This window comes from Adiantum capillus-veneris, chromosome 24 (assembly GCF_014529385.1).
Source record: "Adiantum capillus-veneris isolate H3 chromosome 24, ASM1452938v2, whole genome shotgun sequence".
Classification (NCBI taxonomy): domain Eukaryota; kingdom Viridiplantae; phylum Streptophyta; class Polypodiopsida; order Polypodiales; family Pteridaceae; genus Adiantum; species Adiantum capillus-veneris.
In genome coordinates, this window is record NC_140954.1 from 75,720,244 (window position 1) to 75,738,649 (window position 18,406).

The 18,406-nt window shown below is 43.0% G+C and overlaps 1 protein-coding gene across 2 annotated transcripts; it reads left to right on the top strand.

Moving 5' to 3' along the window:
• The first annotated feature begins 8,618 nt into the window (after positions 1-8,618).
• LOC147426606 (putative glucuronoxylan glucuronosyltransferase IRX7) lies at positions 8,619-12,296 on the top strand. Of its 2 annotated transcripts, XM_086498104.1 has the most exons (7): positions 8,619-9,157; positions 9,295-9,674; positions 9,779-9,826; positions 9,939-10,023; positions 10,121-10,216; positions 10,312-10,573; positions 10,966-12,296. In XM_086498104.1, the coding sequence occupies exons 1-7, from the start codon at positions 8,674-8,676 to the stop codon at positions 11,120-11,122; spliced, it is 1,512 nt and encodes a 503-aa protein (XP_086354230.1). In that variant the 5' UTR covers positions 8,619-8,673; the 3' UTR covers positions 11,123-12,296. The 2 variants fall into 2 exon arrangements, with proteins under 2 accessions (XP_086354230.1, XP_086354229.1); XM_086498103.1 differs by having other exon boundaries at positions 9,779-10,023; positions 10,121-10,989.
• The last annotated feature ends 6,110 nt before the right edge of the window (positions 12,297-18,406 follow it).

Below are 18,406 nucleotides of genomic sequence, written 5' to 3' on the forward strand. Positions count from 1 at the left end.
TTAAAAACTTATACTTTATTTTATGTGGGTTTTCTTAAATTACAAACTAGCTTGGCTTCGTTGCCATAGCTACCTCGACAACCACTTTAACTTTGATATCTGTGACTTGAGAACCTCCAAAAAGACAGTGGACCGGGGGGGGGGGGGGGGGGGGGCGACCTTGGAGGGTGCTCTTTGAAATGGACCCTTAGACCACCGTGGGCGGCCACTAGTGAGATAACAAGTGAAAAATATGAAGCTCCACAAAGCAGTGTCGATGGTGACCGCTTGGACAAGGAGAAGGAGACTCACACCCCACGACACATGCTTCAAACACACCCGTTGTAGTGTTAGATTTTCTTCCCCTTGACAATGTGAGCCCACTGAGCTAGAAAGCGCTTTGTTGGTGCTGATCAACGGCTCGCCTTCCTATGTTAAGCGGCTTTGCACATGGCCTTTGTCCTTGGTCTACTCTAAGCCTGCATGCCCATGGCACATGCAAGTGTGCATGCTAAAACAAGACCACGCCTTTCCGTGTCTAAAAAGAGCCTAAGCTATAATGCCAATATGAGACCACATGTGATATGAATGCCAACGCTCCACCCAGCCGCAACCTCTTATAGGCTCCCCCTAACCGCATTAAAATTGGCCCTTGGCCTAACACTAAAGCTCAAAAATTTTCTACCTCAACGAACATATTTTTTAACAATTTTTATGCTTTGATTGAAGATGTATTACTCTTTTATGACTATAGATGAATACATGAGGAGAAGAACCCTCCTCCTCATTATGTGCCACTTACCAATAGGAGGATGATAACTCTCACCCTCTTGCACGCACTCAACCTCCTCCAAGTCCCAATGATAAAGCCATAGGGTTGTCCTTTGATATTGATTCCTTTGATGGAGATGAGGAAACTGTCAAGAGTACTCAACTAGTAAGTGGCCCTCTTAGACATAATGCAAACTTTTTAAGAGAAGTGGAAGCTAGTGATGCAATAGCGGAGACAACATGTAGCTGCTTCTCCAGAAGCCTCACTATATAGCGAGCCAACATGTAGCTGCTTCTCTTGAAGCCTTAGTAGACATTTTTTATGACACTGGCTAAAGAAGAAAGTCTCCCTCAACCTAATTCTACCAGGGCTAAAAGGAAGCATGAAAAGTCCAATGATCCCAATAGAGTCTCTATAGCTTTGGCTAAACCTCATAGAGGTAGTAAAAAATGAATTGTCCTAACTTGGAGGGGTTCACTGTCAATTGAAAGAGTTTAATAAATCCTATCAAGGCAAGCAACATTAAATGATGAATGCTTGACCTCAATATTCATCTTGACTTTATCAATCACAAATGGTTCTTGACAAATTATTTTTTTGGTAAGGGTGGTGCAATCATTAGGATATCTAACAAATACAACAATCTTTACACTTCAGTTCTTAAGCTACCGAGTAAGCGACAAAGGGGGAGCTGGATTGTTGTAACTTTAAATAGGCCCTTTAACTTTACTTTAGTTAATGTTTATGCTCCCAACTCTATTTATCAAAGATCTTTATACTTGTAAGAGCTTTTGCAAATTTCTAATCCCTTTTTTTTATCAGAGACTTTAACATGAGTTGAAAGAATTACAAACAGACCGGAAAACAAAGACCAAGTGTCAAATGACATGGAGAAAGTCAAATGGAATGAGTTGATTGAAACCATGAACTTGCTTGACATCTCTGTGAGTACTGGTCTCACTTGGTCCAACAAAAAAATTACAGAATGCTATGAAGTAGCTAGACCTGATAGGGTATATATGTCTTCAAATCTACTTTAAGAGCATTGGCAGGTGGATTGTAAGTCAGACTCTTCTATACTGCTCTTTGATCATAAATCTGTATTGTTTGAGCTGTGTAGATGAGAATGTGATTACAAAACAAGTTGGTCCTATCTAGATCAATCATATTTAAACTAAATGGTGTCAAAGGTAAAGTTAAGAGTATATTTGAAGAAGTTCTTTTGAACCACAAATCGGCCTTTGCGGCTTGGAAAATAGATTCAAAGTGTACTTAGAAAGATCTCATTGAATTCAAGAGGATAGTGAAGAAGTCTAGGGCTCATAGAAGAAAGATGATTGCCAGGAAGATTCTTTTCTTAGAAGTAACTTATGCATGTCTTGATTCTCCCCCCCTCAAAAACTCATTGACCTCAAAGAGACTCTCAGGCAAGAGGAAATCCTTATGTTAGTAGTTCCCTTGTCTGCACTAGAGATTTTTGGGCCAAAAAAATCAACAAGCCCAATAAGCAAATGTTAAATCTTCTAAGGGAAAATTTCTTTTATTCCCTACCTCAAGAATAAAGATGGTAAATGTAACTATTGCCCATGATTTTTTTACTAATATATTCTATGATCCCCCCCCAGAAGGAATAGGAAAATTCAAGAAGCAAAAATTGCTCCGGTTAGAAGGAAGACTATGGCTCCTCACATTGCCCATCTCCTTGACTAACCTATTTTTACTGAAGGAGAGATCAATGACACCATTAGTAAACTAAAATCCGGCAAGTCTCCTGGACTTGAATGCATCCCTAATGAGTTCTATATTCTTTATCAGGAATTCATGATCCCATACATCTTGAGCGTATGGCAAAAATCTAGGAGAATAGGATATCTTTCTAATGATGTCGATACAGGGGTCATTAAGCTAGTTCACAAGAGGGGGATCAAAGAGGAACTTGGTAGTTCTAAAGGAGCCAAAGGGTCTTATTAAAGGTAGATTTATCCTTGATGCCATTATATCTCTATGGGAGGGCATGGATTATGCTATGGAGCCTAGACAAGATTTTTTTTTCTTCGAACTAGACATAGAATGGAATGAGACTTTGTATATCGACCTTTGTTTGATGTGGGTTTTGGAAATGCATTTTCCATAGTTGCTATAGACTTGCTATCAATAGAGAATTGATTGAACTTATCCCTTTGCTGAGATCGATAGGCATGGTTGCCCCATTACCCCTTTACTTTATGCAATTACCTTTGATGCCCTTGGATGGCTTGTTAAAAGAAGCAACCATCGAACTTAGAGAGTGTAATAGAATTATACCAGATGCAATCTCTAAGGGTTGATGTGAGATTCTACCCAATGGCCATGTGTTCATATTGTTAGGGATACCTATGGGGTTTAAAGTATCAGATGTCAGTAAGTTGTGGATAAGTTTAAAAAAAAGATGTTTGCTTGGCACTCTTTTCAACCTTCTTTGTCTGCCAGATGCTTTATGTGATGAATCACTACCTTTTACCTTTAGTAATGTATTTCCTTGGGCTTGTTGGAAGCCATCTAAAACCAGCTCAATTAAATTATCTCTCCAGCTAGAGGATTTCTTCAGGGAGGTAGCACAAATTTCTGCAAAATCCCTAAAGTATCCTAGGACACTTTTTGTCAACCCAAAAAGCTAATAGAGGTCTAGGCCTGCTGAATCTTGGCAAGCTTACTATCAAAATGGTAGCAAAATGGATTTTGAGATCTTTGTCTTCCACCACAGATTCCCAGTCTTGCCTTATCAAAAGGTCCAGTCCAAGATTTCATCTCAAGTATTATAAAGTCTGGTCTAATTGCACTTTGAGGGATGTAATGACCTCTCCTCTACCAATAATCCATACTAATTCTACCCTCATTTGCGGGTTTTGCACTAAGAAGTTTTTGCTGCAAGACTCTATCTGGAGTGGATTTGTATCTTATTGCAAGCATCTTAAGCTAAACATTAAAGCTCACAAATGCTTTAAATCAAATATCAAAACCTAGGGGACATCTATTTCAGGATGGAGATTATTATTTGCAGATGGGAGATCATGAAGAAGCTTGCACGATCTCAGTTCTACAAATCTGGAAATATATGAACTATCCAAGGATTTGCTGCTAAAGCTTACCTGCAATGCAATCTTACTTTACCTTTGATGAAGTGCTAAAGAAAAACTCAATACCAAATGGTCTCTCCAACAATCTACTACCAAACAATGGGCTTAGAGTTAAGTGTATTTAAGCTTTTCCCATCCTGCTAACAAGGAGGGCTTCAGGCCCCTACATCTTGTCATGGATGACCAGAGATGCCTTGGACTCTTTCTATAAGAAATTCAAGGGCGTTCCGTAGAAGATAAGAGAACAATCCACCCAGAAGAACCTATGCAAAGAGGAATCATAGATTTACTTTACAGGTCAATAGTAGTAGAGCCACTCCGTTAGCCATTACAGAGATCACATGGTGAAGTCCTTTGGACAGAGCCCTTACGCTATCTCAAGGATTGCGACAGCTAGGCCCACATTAAAAGCAAATCGAAAGCCATCGTTGCGAAACATCAAAGACTTGCTTGTCGACACATCAATGGTGAGACTCTGGACTACCTTTATAGAGGCATTGGGGGATCGTTATGAGAAGATTGTCCTTTTGTAGACATGATTTTCTCTCTCTCTCTCTCTCTCCCTCTCCCGGGGTCTCCCCCTCCTTAGTATCACACGAAAGTGATGAATCTTGAGCTACTATAAAGGCTCTCTCTCTTCTCCAAAAGAATAATGCTTCCTGACTCTTTGAGTCGTATAAAGGCTGTCTCTCTCTCTCTCTCTTCCCCAAAGCAATGATGCTTCCCCAGTTAGATAAACCTCAACTCTAACAGAGGCTGTCTCTCACTCTTTCTCTCTCTCTCTCTCTCTCTCTCTCTCTCTCTCTCTCTCTCTCTCTCTCTCTCTCTCTCTCTCTCTCTCTCTCTCTCTCTCTCTCTCTCTCCTCCAAGGGGATGATGCTTCTCGAGTTGTATAAAGGCTCGAAATTTGGTAGGTTGGAAATGCGCAGAAGAAAATTCACTTGCTCATGGAGTACATGTGGCCAGCTGGCTAGTGCGATGTAACAGGCTATAGGTAAATAGGCCATGTTAGATGCCAGCCAGGCATGCCGACCTGGCAGAAACTTGGGCACAGCGCCCGAGGGTGCCAGCAGGATTAAAAACTTACTAGTCCCGTATCCATGTCGGCCCCAATGGACGCTCGGCACGTTGCTCCTTTTTCTCTGACGTGGCATGAAAAAGACGGCGTTGCGCGATGGTGACATGGCTCCCCTAGCCCTCCTTTTGAAGGCTTTTTGAGCCTCCGGATCCCAGTCTCTCAGATTGAACGCTGACCTGTAAAAAATGCAATGCCCTTCATTTTACAGGCTGGAAAATTGTAGCTTCACGGGAATTTTTGTGCTTTACCAAGCTCTACGCCCCATGCTCTAGCTACAACGCTTCATTTGTGAATTTTGTTAGCTCCTCACTAAGGCCCTTGTCACACGCACCTTGCATTTCCTGTTGAGCAACAAAAGTAGCCAAGATTCTGTTGGCAGCTAGCTACAAAAAGATCAAAATTAAGTCTGCAAGGTATACATGAAGCTTCAAAGACATGCAAACAATGTTTATCAAGGCATTATTCTAAAACCTATTGCCAAACCTAAAGGAGTTTGAAATATCTAAGGGGATCAACAAGTTGAACTGGCCATCTGATTAACACGAGCTTGCTTACGTGAGTCTAAAAACTAAATGCAATAGAGAGAAAATCAATTGCACCAAACTCAACCTCGAGACCCCTGCTCCAAGTCACATACATACCATTTTTTGGTCTAGTGTACCATTCCCTTGCCAAGGATACCTCTCACTTGATGCGGAGCAATATTGTTGTTGAAGCCTTCCATTATGGATTGGACAGTCTGAGACTCGCCTGAGATTGTAAGGATAGTAAAGAGTTGCTCCATGGTAAGTTGGGTGTTGCAAGGGCGTAGCGCTAGAAACATTCACTGCATTTGGAGGATTGTCTATATCACTGAATTGCCTTTATTCAATTAGCTAACCAAAATTAGCTACACTGCTAGAGTACATATGCTACCTGAATTCATTCAAATCTCTCTCTCTCTCTCTCTCTCTCTCTCTCTCTCACACACACACACACACACACACACACACACACACACACACACACACACACACACACACACACACACACACACACACACACACACACACACACACACACACACACAATAGGCATAAAAAAGAAACTGATTCAGATTCAGTATAGTGAAATTCACAATGGTTCTTTGAAACCAATGACCCAAAAATTGGCATTCTCTTTTTAGAGAAAATCAAAATTGGACCTTGGGAAAGAAGAGAGTAGAGGGGAGGAGATGTAGCATCTATCCACTCTCGCTTTGCGACACAGGTGGCCTTTGCTATAGTTTTGCCACGAGAAGTCTCCAATGTCCCCTATGCCGACCAAGCCAAATGTGTAGAATATGTTACTGAAGGCTTCAAGTTCTGCACCTTTGATAATTGTACCAAGTCCTTTGTATCTACCTTTTCTTGTTTCCACCATATTGAAATCGTCTAGGAGAATAAGAGGCCTATCCACATTTGCTATGATAGACTTCTAGAGGGACGCTCTTTGAGGGAGAGACCCCCATGCATAACACGAGATGAGGGTAAAACGAGTAGGGAAATCAAAGTCAAATCTGCACTGGCCAGCTTCGATATCAAAATCCGTTGAGGAGGAGCAAATAGATTCCGTTGAGGAGGAGAAAAGATTAGATTTAATGCCAAGCGTTGTGTCTCCAGACCCTCTAAAGTGTGGTCCAAAGACCTAGATGAAGTCTGGAGCAATTTTCATAAGCCAACTTGCAATTGTAGTGAGAAGTTGATTATGACCCCCCCCCCCCCCCCCCCTGGTGGCTCCGCACGAGGTCTTGGCTATCTTAGGGCAATCGGTTCTCCCTAACTTCTTATTTCCATGGCTTGGCAGTGGTTACACCCCTCTGTTTTGTTGGCCATTCTGCTTAGAAGGCAGCCCGATGCTTTACCCTGCCTGGATGGAGCTCACCTCCCATTCCGATTGCCTCTTATGTAGGTAAGGTTTCTTAATAAGCCTTTGTCAACACCTGGATAACGGTGACCTCACATCTCCCTCATGCTTGTTTCTCATCAAGGACCGACTAGGTCCCATCAACTGAACACGGTCAAAGACCTACTTCTCTGTTCTCAGCACGCCCCTCTCTAGTGGGAGGTGTCACCTCTTCATAGCCTGCCAATGACTCAAGGAAGGAGAAACCATCCCGTAAATAGCACCACACTATTTGTTCCTTATAACGTTCCTAACCCTCCCCAATCTGAGCTTGAAGTTTTGGTCGTAGACCAAACGCCCGAGCCTATTGAACAACAAACCGTCTATTCCCAAGGAAATGCCCCATGGTTAGAGAGGCAAAGAGAGTGTGCCTATGGAGATTCACAAAGATAACAAGCGTAACCACACTTAGGTTATACAATTAAGGGACTTATCGGCCCTTTTGATCAAGGACTAGCTCAAGTCAACCATGTGGACTTTAATGCTCTTCAAGATCTCAAAGTCTCTACTAGCTTACTCAACTTTCTTAATTGTTCATCACACCAATTCTTCCAAGTTGTTTGCTAGTTGGCCTAGTGAAACTCACACTTGTTTTTTGAAACCAATGACCCAAGAATTGGTTGGCCCAAAAATTGGCATTCTCTTTTTAGAGAAAATCAAAATGCGCCAATACCTGCGTATGCTGTAGCCTCTACTCTTCTGCTACAAAGTTGGAACACTATCTAAGGGGATAACCAAGTCTTCCGGAAGCACCACGAGGCGAAGAAAACATCAAGGGAATGAGTGTGTAGTGCGCATGGGAATTCATTCATTGGTGCAAATGAAAACCAAGTCTTCCGGATGCACCACGGACAAGGGTGAACATCCTCGAAAGAAGGCTTCCAACTTGCTTTTGAGCGTGAAAGGCAGAGACATAATGCTGAGCTGTGCTACTCACAACCAATGACTTTCTGAGAATTCTTTGTGTCAATTGTATGCTCCCTATCCCTTGTGAACAATGATACGGAGACAGAGATTGCCTTCACCCTCGTCTGAACCCAGCCTAAGGCAGTGGTGGGAACTTGGAGCCTGGAGGCAAGGTGAAGAAGGTAGAGGATTGAGCACGTGTGAACCCGCCGTCAGAAGAAGATTGTGCCAAGGTGGAAATGGGCGGAGTTTTTGATTGAAGAAGGGGGTCGAAAAGGGACCCAAAGTGTGTGTGTTCAAAGAAGAGTAAAATATGCCATGCTGGAGAGTGAAGAAATCAAGGTATATGCCAAGGTGGAAAATGAGGGGATAGGAAAAATGGGCGAAATGCCAACTGCAGGAAAGCAAAGGGCTATGGATGTTGAGAGGGGGACCCAATTCCGAGGAGGGGAGGGGCTCATGGAGTGTTTGTGAGTCTGAGTTTCCTGTGTCGTGGACGGAAGGCTCCGTCGCCTTCCCTCCTTCACCTCCTGCTGCTGCGTATCACGGCAAGCAGAAGGCCTTCTTTGACACCTTGGAGCGATGGCGTCCTCGCTTTCCGCCATCTCCTCGCCTCCTCTTTGAACCGGTCTCCTCCTTGAAGCAATCAAAACAGAAGCCGACACGACACGACACTCCCGACCCCGCCCTGCAGGTCCCACCTTACCCTCTCTGTGTCTCTCTGCCCCTCACTCTCGCCATCGTTGACACAGCAGAAGCTTTGCTTCTCTCTGCGGAAGATACCCTCCCCCTTGGACCTCATCTTTGTGGAAGCAACCAAGTTCAAAGACGAGGATGCATGTGAAAATCGGCAAAGTTAGCAGTTGGACAACACTTCCCAACAGTTCAACATCGACGCAATGTTTTCTCTCTCACAAGGCAAAACAGTAAGCGTTTTAAACATGAGAGGCAACATGGAGTGCAATCCCCGATGGGTTTTGAAGGACAGACACGCGGGGCTGGGATCTGCAAAATGCAAGGCTTGCAGTAAGCACGTCAAAGGAGGTCTTCTGACGGAACGAATCCAGGGCCGGTTGTGGAAGCAGTATGTCAAGGCGGGCCTTCTTTGCTCCTCAATACTTTTTCTCGTAATAGTTATGCTGAGGCCCGACTGGCTCCCTCTGTTCTCTAATAATGAAACGATGCAGCTTCTCCCTCCTGTGTTGCATCAAGGAAACTTTGAAGTTGGCAGTAGTACCGTTTTCTCGGGCTCCGTGTCAAAGCTCTCCATCATGGACCTTAAGGAAGAGAGAGGTGTGCTGGCCAGGCCTAAAGGTGGATCGAAAGAGGTGCATGTAGATAAGTCAGATAGTCTTCAGAACTATAGCTCAGCAGTCAGCAATGGTGCGTATTTTTGCTCTTTGTGTTGTGCCCAGTTCACGTTTTCTTCCCTGTTTCTTTCGTTTTTGTGAGCCAATAAACGTATGTATGGTGTATTGTGGCGGCATGGCAGTCATATTAAATTGTTGTAATGGTGGCAGGGTTGATTAACCCACTGGGCTTGTCCAATGACATCAAGATCTATATTTATAACCTTCCGTCCTCTTTCAATACGGATTGGCTGAAAGATGACCAATGCTCCAACCATCTATTTGCTGCCGAAGTCGCCATACATCAGAGATTGCTTTCTAGTCCTGTCAGGACTTTAGAGCCTGTAGAGGCAGACTACTTTTTTATGCCAGTTTATGTATCTTGCAATTTCAGCACAACATCAGGTTTTCCTTCACTAGGGCATGCCCGATCTCTATTAGGGTCAGCTGTGAAGCTTGTCTCTAGGAAAATGCCATACTGGAATCGCAGAAAAGGAAGGGATCATATCTTTGTTGCTACCCATGATTATGGACCTTGTTTTCACACAATGGTGAGTCAGGCAGGAATGTGTTGTCTTATGAACTTATGGGTTATTTGTAAATTTCACAATTGCTGATGTGGATGGCTTGGATTTGTATTCGTTGTGTAATTCAGGAGGATGTTGCCGTGACTATGGGAATTCCAAGTTTTTTACGCAATTCTGTAATCCTGCAGACCTTCGGTCGAACTGACAAGCATGCCTGCCAAACAAGCAATAGCATCATAATTCCCCCTTTTGTGCCACCTCATGTTCTGAAGCCTGATTTTCTCCCAGAGCTGCATCACCGTGATATTTGGGCATTTTTTAGAGGCAAGATGGAGATACATCCCAAGAACGTTAGTGGACGAGTATACAGCAGGTGTGGACCTGTGGTTACACAAATTCTTGAAATTATAGCTTTCCTACTTTCCTATCTAGCTTGTGTAGTTTATTTTTTGTGATTTTTTTGTACTCAGGGGAGTGCGCTCCACTATTTGGCAGAAATTTGGAAGGCGCCGCAGGTTTTTCATCAAGAGGTCCCGCTCCTCTGATTACCAGTCTGAAATACAACGGTCTGTTTTCTGCCTGTGTCCTCTTGGTTGGGCACCTTGGAGTCCTCGCATAGCCGAATCAGTCATATTTGGGTGCATCCCTGTCATAATTGCAGACAAGATAGCTCTTCCCTATGCTCACATGATAAATTGGTCAAAAATATCAGTTACTGTACCTGAGAAAGATGTCAGTAAACTGGGGAAGATTCTGCATAAGGTCTCTCAAACCAACTTGAGCACCATTCAACACAACTTATGGAATATTAAACACAGGCAAGCTTTGCTGTACGCGGATCCCCTCTCTGGTGGTGATGCCACGTGGCAAGTATTGGAGCTCTTGTCCCGGAAAGTTTCAAGTAGGTTGCAGAAGACTGTACAGTGAGTGACAATTCAGGCTGCTATATGTCTGACCTCACTGTTCTTCATGCTGGTATCGCCTTTATCCAACCATTAATTTCTGTGGAAAGTTCCTTACAGCTCCTTGGGCACATTTTTGGAGTAGAATACCGCGCGTTGCTGCCAAGTCGTCTGTTTGGAAGACATGGATTCATGGTCTACTTCAATCTGTGATTCTTTTGCAACTCTGGCAATGATCTTACGCCTGCCCATATGAATGAAGTAGCTTTTTTATCCGACACTCCTGCATGAGACTTGAATGTTTTTTTGTATCGAGTGGCGGATGGATCTGCTGGGTGGATACTACAGGTTTTGTTACACAGATAACTATGACAGAACAGCGTGATGATGCTGAATGCTTAGTTGAATGACAGCGAATGCCCTTGTGCTGTTATGCACTCGAAGTCTGCAATGACCACCAATGCCGCTGTCGCCTATTCAAGATTTTGTCTTCATGTGGACTGTTGGAGGCTGCTAGTGGACTCTGCTGTAAAGCTGTTGATTGCTTGGAAAGAACAGCTCACCCTGTAAAGAAGCAGTGCATCCCCACTTGTATCTTCAAGGTCCCTGCGGAAGTTTGCAATCAACTGGAAATAGCACGCATTAATCCTTTTGGTTTCAAATTGCTTTAGAGGCAATTTGAATGACTCGCCGTCATCAGGGCAACAGGTGTGCAGCGCTGTTACCGTCTTCTCTTTGAGTATCCTTGTCGGCAATATTCACCAGATAGAGCCATAGTTGTGCAACACCTCCAGATTCTTTCTGTGAATATCCTCAATGACAATATCGCCAGTTTAGGACAAATCTGCGTCATAATCTCTCTGGATTGATTCCTCTGGGTACCACATTTCTGACCTTTGTGAGCAAGGTGCTAGTGCATAGCTGAAGTGTGACATTTAAAGATTGGTTGAGGTCGGAGGGAACAATGTGTATGCATTGAGACCAGTGATTGCAAAAATAATGCTCACCGGGTACTTGCTTGTTGCTTCGTGGGCAGGTCAAGATGAGGTGCTGATTGTAAGGTCTTGGCAAGGGGGTGGAGGTGAATCATTTTTGGCCTGGTTAGGAAGCCCAGCAAATGTAATTTTAAGTGCCTATACATATGGAATAGGGGAGGGACTAGGTGATGAGTAGGATTGATCAGCCTGTCAAGTAACGTGGATCTTTGAGACATAGATGTTCCAGAAGCATTACTCAAAGGTGACTGGTAATTGAAGTGGGCTCTTGTAGTTGTTTGTAGAGAGTGCAATTTAGTTCCTCACGAGTTAAATGTCTCTGAAGTATCACTTCCCACAGGTGCATTGGTAATCTTTCAACATATAAAATGGACAATAAGACTCCTATCATGTGAACTTTCCATGAACAGCTGGGCCCACAAGCCCTTAGAATCAACTATTTTTTAACGAGGTCCCTCGAGTAGCAGCTCTCGAGTTCGAGACTCAATGGATAGATCTTTTAGGTCCCTTGAAATTGTTCGTACGGCATTGAAAATTCTTCCTTTTTACCAGTGAAGTGATTTTGCATATGAAAAGACCCAGAAATTACAACCTGGTCTGCGTGTAAGCATAGGGGTGAGTACACATTCATCAGGTGCATATATAGTTGTTCCAGCTAATCAAAGGACATCTGTGCAAAAATTGGAGCATACTAAATCTACTGCTGGGATTCAATAACTGCTTGAAATTTGTCGAGGAATAGTTCTGCATCTTAAATTTTTTTGAGCTAAAGAGTCCATCAAACACCTCCTTGGCCAAAGCAAAGAGGAGCTCAGACTACTTTATGTCCAAGCAGTTTTGTTAGAAATGGAATAATGAAAAGTAAGAAACAGAAACGGGTTATAATCTATGCGAATGTTTTTTGAGGAGTATCTTTAATGCCTGCTAGAGCTTTCAAAAAATTGTGGGCGTTTTGACATTGTTTCTTAGCAAAACGTAGCCAGTGACAAACTTGTAATGCAAACATTGAAGATATTTTGAAGAGAGGGCTCTCTCTCTCTCTCTCTCTCTCTCTCTCTCACACACACACACACACACACACACACAACACACACACACGTTTTTTTCCATAGAATTCAGCAAACGTTTAGAGCTGCTTTCCTAAAGTTGGTGGGCTCTTGAGACAGGAAACGAGTTTGCTTGATAAAATTAAGTGCAGACCTCTACATGAAACAGGGCATGAAAACAATGTAGGTTAGTCGGTTTGATAAGTTGAAAAACTTAGAGCCTCATTTCGATCTTTGAGGCATTGTAACCATAAGAAGGGAGCCAAGATAGTGCGAGTAAAAGGCCATGAAAAATTATGTAGATGGCATCTCTAGAAAGAAATCTTCGTAGGAGCAAAATAATTGTTGAGTGAGGCGCTCTTGTCAAGAATTTATTAAGAACATGGAAGAGGGCTCTTCCCCTTGCCGAGGTGACCATTGGATTGGGTTTAGTCAAATGAAAGCAACGGACAATGACAGTGAAATTTCTTGTAGGTAATGTGTAATGCCCTCTTGTGGAGGTGATCATTGAATTGGGTGTCGTTGGATGAATGCAATGGATAATCTGGTAAATAGTTATAGTTCTAGTAGGCAATGTGCAATCCAATATGTAGTGAAAGTTTTATACCTTCTCCCCCATGGAATTGGGTGTAGTCAAATGAAATGAATGGACAATCTAGTTGGTAGTGAAAGTTCTAGTCCTCTTGTCAAGATAACAATTGAATTGGGTGTAGTGAAATCATGAACTTGCACTGCTTGTTGGATTGGACAAGAATACTTTTTTCAACAACTAGAGATGTCTCCAGCTTTTTTTTTTTGGTTCGACACACCAGAGGGCCCACGAGGGGAGGTGCTTATCCCTTCCAAATATTAGCCATGTTACATGGTCTGGCAAGGGCAGCGTACCATTTGGCAAGAGCCACCCGTATGCATCACCATGGCCACCTAATTGATGCACCACGTGCTGGGAACAACGAAGAGAACTCATAGCAACGAGCTAGGAATCTCCTCGTCGGGTGACCCACCCCAAGAGGAGGATTCACTTAAGTGTCCAAGGGCAAGAGCCCTAGCAACATGAACACCCAGTGAGCACAAGGTGTCCCTCTAGAGTATGACCCAACATGGGATTTGAACCCACAACCCGCAGGTTGAGAGGCCAAAGCCTTACTGTTAGACCAACTCTTTGGGGACGAGATGTAATCAAGTAGGGCTTAATTACTCTTTTAAACCACAAAGTATCATTTTAATTATTCATTAACATGGGAGTTTGAGGATTTATGAGCAATTTGATCCCTCTAGACGCTAGAGAAACATGCATACCTTGAAACAAGCAACGTAACCAGGGGATCATCACCTTACATGTCTTACTTTTGTTGACAACTAGAGATGTCTCTAGCTTTGTAATTAAGTACCTTGAATTACTTTTCGTAGCCACAAAATATCACTTTGATCATTCAAATATGTTCTTGTGTGTGTTTGAGGCTTCATGAGCACATTTCTCTTACTAGATCAGCGCAAAAATGTCAATACCTATTTTGAAACGGGTCTCAAAGAAATTTGACAATGCTAGAGTTAAAGATGCTTAATGAGCCTTTGAATATTAGGATTTGCTTTAGAGGTTCCGATTGATTTTTTTAAGAGCAGAAATGCCCTAGAAATGACCTTGAAACAACAAGTTTCTACTCAAAGTAGCTCTTATATCAAATTGACCTGAAAATGACCACCAACCTAGTATGTTTGCATCTTGGGAGCAATAATGAGAACGATATGGAACCGTGTGCATATAAGATGAGGCAAAGCATGAGGGGATGTGAGGCGATTCGCACATAGCAGAGTTTATCCCCGCCTCAAATTGTCAGCATAACCCCGCTTGGTATTTTAACTCTGTCGAAATGGGTAGAGTTCTCTCTACCCCCGCAAAGTTCAACGTTCATGCAGCGAGCAAACAACAAACAGACATGATTAATGATGCCAACAAAAAACCTTTGCCTGCTTGTGTGTGAAACTCCTCTGAGGCTCAATGTGAATTTCAAAATGAGCAAATCCAATTGGAAAGAATTCTTGAAGCCTATCAAGCGGGTTTTATGGAAAAGTAGCATGAAAGCCACAACCCCTTACCAATGGGGGAGATGGGAATTGGTAGCAAGACCTTAGAATCAGGGCGGAATTAGGATCATTGACCCTATGGTGCATCCATAAGCTTTGTGTGCCAAACTCATGGTTTCTTTGACGAACTAGAAACAGGAGTGGGCTATTATGGCCTGGGATATGATAAACAACGCAAAGCTTTCCTAAAGAGGGGGCATATTTGGAAGATGGCCACGATGTCGGACAAGATTCTTGCACCTTCACCCACACCTTTCCAGTAGATTCGTCTATGAATGTTAGAAAGTATAATGCTCCCCCTAGAGACATGACTGGCATAGGTCCGCACAAGTTGCTATGAACGAGATCTAGAGGACCCACTAACTCCTTGTCCAAAGGCACTAACGTCAACCTAGTTTGTTTGCCATAGATGCAATGCTCACATAAAGAGAAGTTAGAGTAATCTAACACAGGGATATAAAGAAAACGTTGCAAGAATTTCATTCCCTTATATGTCCTAGCTGGCTATGCCACAACTTTGTAGACGGCAGCTCGGCTACACAAATAGAATTCTCTTTCAGAGAAGAGACATAAAGTGAGTACAATGAGCCAAACTTCTGGACTTTAAGAATGACCGGATTTCCCTTCTTGATAATCCAAGAACCATGAGCAAATATGGTAGTGTAACCCAATCATCTAGCTGTCCAACTAACATCAAACTCTTTGTCAATTCGGGTACATGTTTGACATTATGCAGCATAAACTCAGTGCCATTACACATAGAAAACTTGATGTTGCCCACACCGCATATATCAAGCTCATAAGAATTGCCTAGCTTCATCGTGCCATGTGTGGAAGTGTATGTAGAAAACCACTCCTTGTGAGGAGTCACGTGAAAGCTAGCACTTGAGTCCACAATCCAATTCTGTGCACAACACTCGTCAAGAGCTAACAATGCATCATGACTCAAATCCGATGTGAAAATCAACACATCACTTAGCACGTCAGAAACTGTTTCAATGGTTGGAGACTCAACCACATTAAGCTCTTCAATTTTCACGCCGCTTTTAGGTTTGCCAGACTTCGCTTTCTCTTTGGCCTTATCACGCTGCATTATGCGGCAATCTTTCTCCAAGTGTCCCTCTTTATGGTAGTAGTAATTCTCATGTCTTTGCCGCGACTCTTGCTATGACCTTGCTTTGGATCCTGAGAACGATCGCAGTTGCAACCACGTTGTCTTTGCTTGTCACAATTGCCATTAGCCACATACACATCACCATGCCCACTCACATCAAGAGATTGACGTCTAATCTTCGCAGCGAGCAATGCACTTGTGACATCATTGAACACTAACTTGCCATTCAGAGTTGAATTGCTAACGGCTGTGCAAAATATGTCCCATGAATTGGGTAGAGAGAATAACTGGAAGTTCGTCGTCAAACTCACTAAAGCCCTAAGATGTCAACTAACTGAACAAGAAGTTGAACTCATTTAAGTGTCCAAAAACTGTGCTACCTTCTTTCATGTTGAGCTTCATAAGCCTTTTCATGAGAAAAACTTTGTTGGATGCATTTTTCTCTCCCATGTTGAACACAAGCTATCCCATAGAGACTTGGTTGTCGTCTTCCCTATGATAGTGAAGAACACTGACTCGGCTAGATGTAGACGTGTCTCCCATTGAGCCTGCCTATATCCATCACCCTCTGCACGCTCTTTTAGCGGTTTTGATAGACCTTTATTAGTCAAAACATCCTTCATGTGCTCTTTTCACATGGGGAAGTTGCTACCATCAGCCTTGCGGATGAAATATTCCTCATTTTCTAAAGAAGAAGACATCGCTGACAAGAGGGTTTGAGAGGTGCCAAACTATGGCAAGAAGCTACAGAAATTTGGGTAGAGTAACCTTTGTATTGGGAGCAAAACCTCAACCAAAATAGGTTCAAAAGTGCCAACAATTAAAGTCACGACTTGCGGAAAAATTCTGGCAGAGTCTCCTTTCTTTGAGGAGTCAAAACTCAACTAAAAAACGTGCAGAATATGCCAACAATTGCACTAAATGGGCATAAAAAACTGACAATGTCATTGTCGTGTGACCGCCAGCTCGGCGTCAAAGCATAAGAAATCGTCTAGATACATATCCTATGGCGAGGATACCGTAAGAGGGGAACTCCATCTACCTGTATTATCAAAGGTATCTCAACATTTGAGAGTATCCTAGCTCAAAAAAACCTCACGCTATTGACCCTCGAAAGGCTACAACAGACTCAAAGACAGTAGACACAGTCTCAGAAAGGGCTCTTCCGGAACCGAGTCTCGAAAACAGCCGGGAAAACTGCTCCACACGTAGTACGATGGGCAATGTACGCAACTCAACGTACATGAGTGACATGAACCAAAAACTGTTGCATGTAGTAAAAGTGATCCTTATGGGGATATCTGCTCTCAAAATAGCTCAATAGTACTATGGTGGGCTAAAACAAACATGCATATGTCAACATATCTGACCACAGAGAAATTGCTATCAAAATGACTATCAAAATTGCATGTGAAAGTGTTATGCATGTAAGCGTCTGAAAACCTAGAGAATCTGTGTGTAAACGGGCTTAAAAACCCTCTGTAACTTGCCTGTTGGTGCCAGTATGTGCCGATATCTGCTGTCATATGAAAATGCGCTAGTCTAATAGCCGCCAAGAGAATCGTAGCTGAAAACCGTGCTATAAAGTTCGATCGGGGCGCTCAGTGCCGATGCTGGGTGTCACTCCTCTATGGTAGAGGCACCTCACTCGTGCGCGTGGCAAGCACAGTCGATCGCGTGAAGATGGTCGTCCGCGGGAATGCTGGCATCGGGGTCGGATGCCGAAAATCTGTCCACGTAAAGAGTGTTGCCGATGTCGATGGCAAAGAATCGCCGAGAGTTAGTGCCGAGGCGCAAACACGATGTCAAAACCGGTGGTGGACCGATGAAACACCGATGCCGAGGCATAAACCTGTGCTCTCTCTCTCTCTCTCTCTCTCTCTTTCAAGGTCTCTTACTCAATCTCTCAATCTCGCTATCTCTCAAGCAACTCGGGAGTGTATGTGAACCGGGGAATTAGGGTGTGGAGGACGCTCGATGGTGGGAATGAGCCCTTGCACACACCATAGGTGTGTTAAGTGAATTTGAAAAAACTTTATGCCGAACTTTGTCTATCAAAACTTGCAGAAGACTGCTGACGCTCTTGTTACCGTATACATGTGGTGGTGATGTGTGTGAACACACTTAGGACCGCCGATGCATTTTTCCCTCTTTAGGAGGGTTTTCCCCCCGTGCATTGTTTATATGCCCATCATTCTAGGGCTATCTATCTTTCCATTGCACACTAAGTAATACACTCTTATGTTGTGTGCCTTGAGATTCCTTCGTCTTCTCCAAGCTGTGTGTGTAATGGAATTAGCCTATTTAACTCGAGAGTAGCGGAAATTAATGAGAGTACTTTTGAGAAATGACTTTGTGAGCATAGCGGGTGAACATAATTGAAGATAGAAACATAATCATAGCAATTAGTTAACTTGGCATGAACAATACTTTTGCAAGAGAGAGAATTTAGAGAATATGAAAACAGTTGAGGACCGGTCCCCCCTCCAATAGGCATTTGTATTATGATTTCTCCCATTAAGAGAGACTTGTTACAATACAATCTTTGTGTTTCTTGTAACCTAGGTGATGCAATGAAGATGTAAGGCTTCATGCATCACAAGAATAACATAAA

Bases quoted from the DNA above. Each gene is read 5' to 3' on its own strand.
- LOC147426606 (XM_086498103.1), top strand. From the start codon at position 8,674: ATGTTTTCTCTCTCACAAGGCAAAACAGTAAGCGTTTTAAACATGAGA. The intron at 9,675-9,778 runs GTGAGTCAGGCA...TGTGTAATTCAG, and splicing joins GACCTTGTTTTCACACAATG to GAGGATGTTGCCGTGACTAT. The intron at 10,024-10,120 runs GTGTGGACCTGT...TTTTGTACTCAG, and splicing joins AGTGGACGAGTATACAGCAG to GGGAGTGCGCTCCACTATTT.